The sequence below is a fragment of the Galeopterus variegatus genome, unplaced genomic scaffold, assembly GCF_000696425.1.
Source record: "Galeopterus variegatus unplaced genomic scaffold, G_variegatus-3.0.2 Scaffold1320, whole genome shotgun sequence".
In the NCBI taxonomy this organism is placed as follows: Eukaryota; Metazoa; Chordata; class Mammalia; order Dermoptera; family Cynocephalidae; genus Galeopterus; species Galeopterus variegatus.
The window spans coordinates 368,699-372,474 of NW_007727431.1; the positions used below are offsets into that span (position 1 = coordinate 368,699).

The 3,776-nt window shown below is 33.5% G+C and overlaps 1 protein-coding gene across 1 annotated transcript in view; it reads right to left on the minus strand.

Moving 5' to 3' along the window:
* Positions 1 to 3,053: 3,053 nt before the first annotated feature.
* LMBRD1 (LMBR1 domain containing 1) overlaps positions 3,054 to 3,776 on the minus strand; it is a gene marked incomplete at its 5' end in the record, with an annotated part of 38,429 nt that continues 37,706 nt past the window's right edge. The window contains one exon of the mRNA XM_008576262.1: positions 3,054 to 3,612. Within this exon, the coding sequence (XP_008574484.1) occupies positions 3,499 to 3,612 (114 nt within the window). The remainder of the gene's footprint in view (positions 3,613 to 3,776) is intronic.

Genomic DNA, 3,776 nt, shown 5'->3' on the forward strand with positions numbered 1-3,776 from the left:
TGGCATATTTTGCCATCCTTTAATACTCATACTCCCTCTACCAGAGACAGTATCTCTTGATGTCCCTCTTCTTTCCCCCTCCCCGCCCCCATTCATAAAATAAGGACATTAACAACCTTTTGCCCTTAGGTTTGCTTTCACCCCTCTCCTTTGACCTTCTAATATCAATTGTTTATTATGTGGTCAAGGTTAATACTTAAATTCGGTGCTGTAATTAAAGTTTACTGTGCTTTGTGTATGGATTGATTCTAAAACAGTATATTACTGTAACTATCTACAAAGCATTCACTGAAGAGCTCAGTAGCACACTTTGAAAACATTCTTTCTTGTATTGCGTTTTGTTTTCCTGGAGCTCCCAACGGCTTTTCTTATTATTTTTTTCTTTTCTTTTCTTTTCCTTTTCTTATGCATTTTTCATTTCTTTTGCTATAGTAGTACTGAGCTAGAAATTAGTTACAGAGTTCTCATTTTGCCAGTACTTTGCTGTATGGCTAAATAATCACTTGTTTGAAGTTTGCATGTAACATGAGGGCCTTGGCCTTTTGGAAAGTCATCACTTGAGATGATCTATAATTTAGGCATTTTCAGAAGGACTTCAAAAGAAATATGTTCTTCATTAGTGGAAATCGTAACACTTAAATCAGATTCACAAAAATATAAAGTTAAAGACATTTCCATATGACCAGGAGAGAAAAACCTTAGTGTGAGAATAAAAGTAAACTCCCAAATACGTAGAAAACAAATTATTAGAATCTAGGAAGAAAAAAATATAGTATGACTATACTTATAGTTAAAAGATACAACTATATTTATATTTACTTATATATTAGTAAATTAAAAAGCTAAGAATTCATCTGACAAAAACAAAATATTCTTAGAAGTAATGAAAAGCATATGGAGTGTTCAAAACAAATGTGGTATTTCTAAACTTTTAGGTAGCAAAAATTGGCTAAATATACATTCCCCTTAAATCAAAATACATTTTATGTAGCCTTAAACCATGTAGACAGGTTTAAATCTTCTAACTAGCAAATTCACCTGTTAATTGAGTACCTTCCACATAGCTATTCTAGGCATTCAGGATGAAGTTGAAAAGCCAGATGTTGTGTTCAAACACTTGCAGTCCAGAGGAGGCAATAAATCACAATATACTGCACAGGGTGCCACGTGAGTAGGAAATAGCCAGCATCTACCTTTGCCTGGGGGACACAAAGGAGGAGGGACCCAAAGAGATAAGGCTAAGGCTAACACTTGAAGAATAAGGATTTTCTTAGGAGACAAAAGGAGGGCAGAAGGATTAGCGGAACAGAGTAGGGATGTTAGGAATCACAGCCATGCAGATAATTGTAAGACATTTGTTAGTATGGCTCATAAAAATGGTGTGGGGATGTCACAGAAAGCTGGAGTCAGATGAGAAACACAGCAGAAAGGCCTTGCATGTCACACGAAGGCTTATGGATTTCTTTCTAAAATAACTGAAAACTTTTCACAGCAAAGAAATGAAATAATCAGATTTGTATTTTAAATGTTGAGGAAAAACTGAAAGGAGGCAGAACTTGGCAGAAAGCTGTGTATTAGTCTGCTTGGGTTGCAATAAAATGCCACAGACTAGGTGACTTAAACAACAAAAATTTGTTTTCCTACAGATCTGGAGGTTGGAAGTCCAAGATTAAGGTGCCGGCAGGGTCGGATTCTTTTGAAAGCCAATCTTTTCTCTGAACCACTTTTCTCTGTTCTGATTATTTGCCTTTCTCCTTGGCTTACAGATCACTGCCTTTTCACTGGGTCCTCACATGGCCTATTCTCTGCACATGCACATCCCAGATGTCTCTTCCCCTTCTTATAAGGACACTAATCATACTGAATTAGGGCTCCACATTTACCTTAATTACCTTTTTTGAAGGCCCTCTCTCCAAATACAGTCGTATGCTAAGGTACTGGAAGTTAGGATTTCAACATAAGAATTTGGGGGGAACACAATTTCGTCCATAACACAGCGAGTGGCAGTAAGAATGGAGAAAAGGGGCAAATGGAAAGATAGGTAGGAAGTAGAAGTCAACATGACTTACTGTTTGATGAGTCAGGTATACCCAACAGGTAAGGAGTTCTGCCTGATTTTTGGTTTAAGTAATCAGATATGCGCTAGTGCCATTAGGTAAAAAAACAAACAAACAAAAAAACAGTACAAAAGTAGGTGTAGTATGCCAAGAAAAATGAGAAGTTCAATTTTCAACATGTTGCAACTGAAGCAGTATTTTTTAGTTAACAGGTACTTAAGAGTTCAGAGGTTAAGAAAAAGTAATATAGATGAAAGCCAAGAGTAGGAGAAACTGTCCACAAATATAAGAACAGAAGGGAGTTACATCCTGGTGAATAACATCAAAGGTTAGGTGAAGAAGCAGAAGCCAAACATGAAGGCTGTGAAGGTATATAAAGAGAGACAAATAATGAGAACAGAGAAAAGTAGTACAAAAATTAAAGGAGAGAAGAACTGAGTTGAAGATGGGCGTTAATTCTTAAATCTTTTTCAGAAACTTAACAATATTTTACTTCCAGGATTATGATATGTGTTTCTTTATGAGTTCTAACTTGCTTTTAGAATATCATTTGTGATTATTTCTCACTCTTCAGAATGTGTTCCAAACGTCATATTGATGTTATATAGCTTTCACTATATCTTTTGCAAATTTCAAATCTTTACAATGAAAAAAAAATCTTTAAAGTCAAAATATAATGTTATATATCTTAAAATGATCAGTAAATTAACTTCTTTCAAGATTAATTATTCTTGATAATACCCCCATTTATTCTGGAACACACATTTGAGGTCAGCTGTAAAACAAAAGCTACCCACAACAATAAATATACCTTAAATACTTAAATATGTGCCTTAAATATTGTAGAGCTAGCAGTATACCTAATGGATTAATACGTGAGCAATATAATACATCTTGGAATGCCATGTTCTTAGAGCATTAAGTAGCTTAAAATCATTTCATAAAATCTACTTGAATGGCACCAATGATTTTATGTAGAAAATTAAAAACAAGTTGCATATAGGAGTAACATTTATTCATCAGCTATACTTGAATATTATTTTTAGACAATCAGATATAGATACTTTAAAATCCCACATTACTTTGGAAAACCCAAGGCACAGATACAAATGATTTATTATCATTTTTAAAAGCAACAAAAATAATATTAATTCTGGAAGATTTCTAACACTATTATACATTAGAGAAAAAAAATTTCCACAAACGTTCCCTCACAAAGCCAGTAGTTTTATATTTACACAGTGTTATTATAGCAATTTTAAATGTTAATCTATGATACAATAATGTTACTTCAGGAAACATAAAAAATATAGTTTCGTTTAATAGCCATGCTCCCATTTTTGATGAAAGCTAGTTAGTTTGTCCTAATACCAGTTTAATAGTTTAAAAATGCATAACAGATATTCAGTCAGCTTTATAAAATCTTTAAGACAGAAGGCTGTCAAACGGAATATACAGAGGGCTCATCATCACTTATGTCTGAATCTTCTTCCACTCCTTCAATGACTGATTTCTTCCCTTTACAACAGGATATAATTAATCCAATCAAGAATACCTGTAAATTTAAATAAGCTATATATTATTTCCCAAATCTAAAATCATTCAGAAAGTAATATTTTTAAAATTCAATAGCAGTACTATGACACAAATGGACTACTAAGATACAAACAAAGAGTTTGTACATTTTACTTTATAAAGGAAGGTAAAATCAGCCCTAGG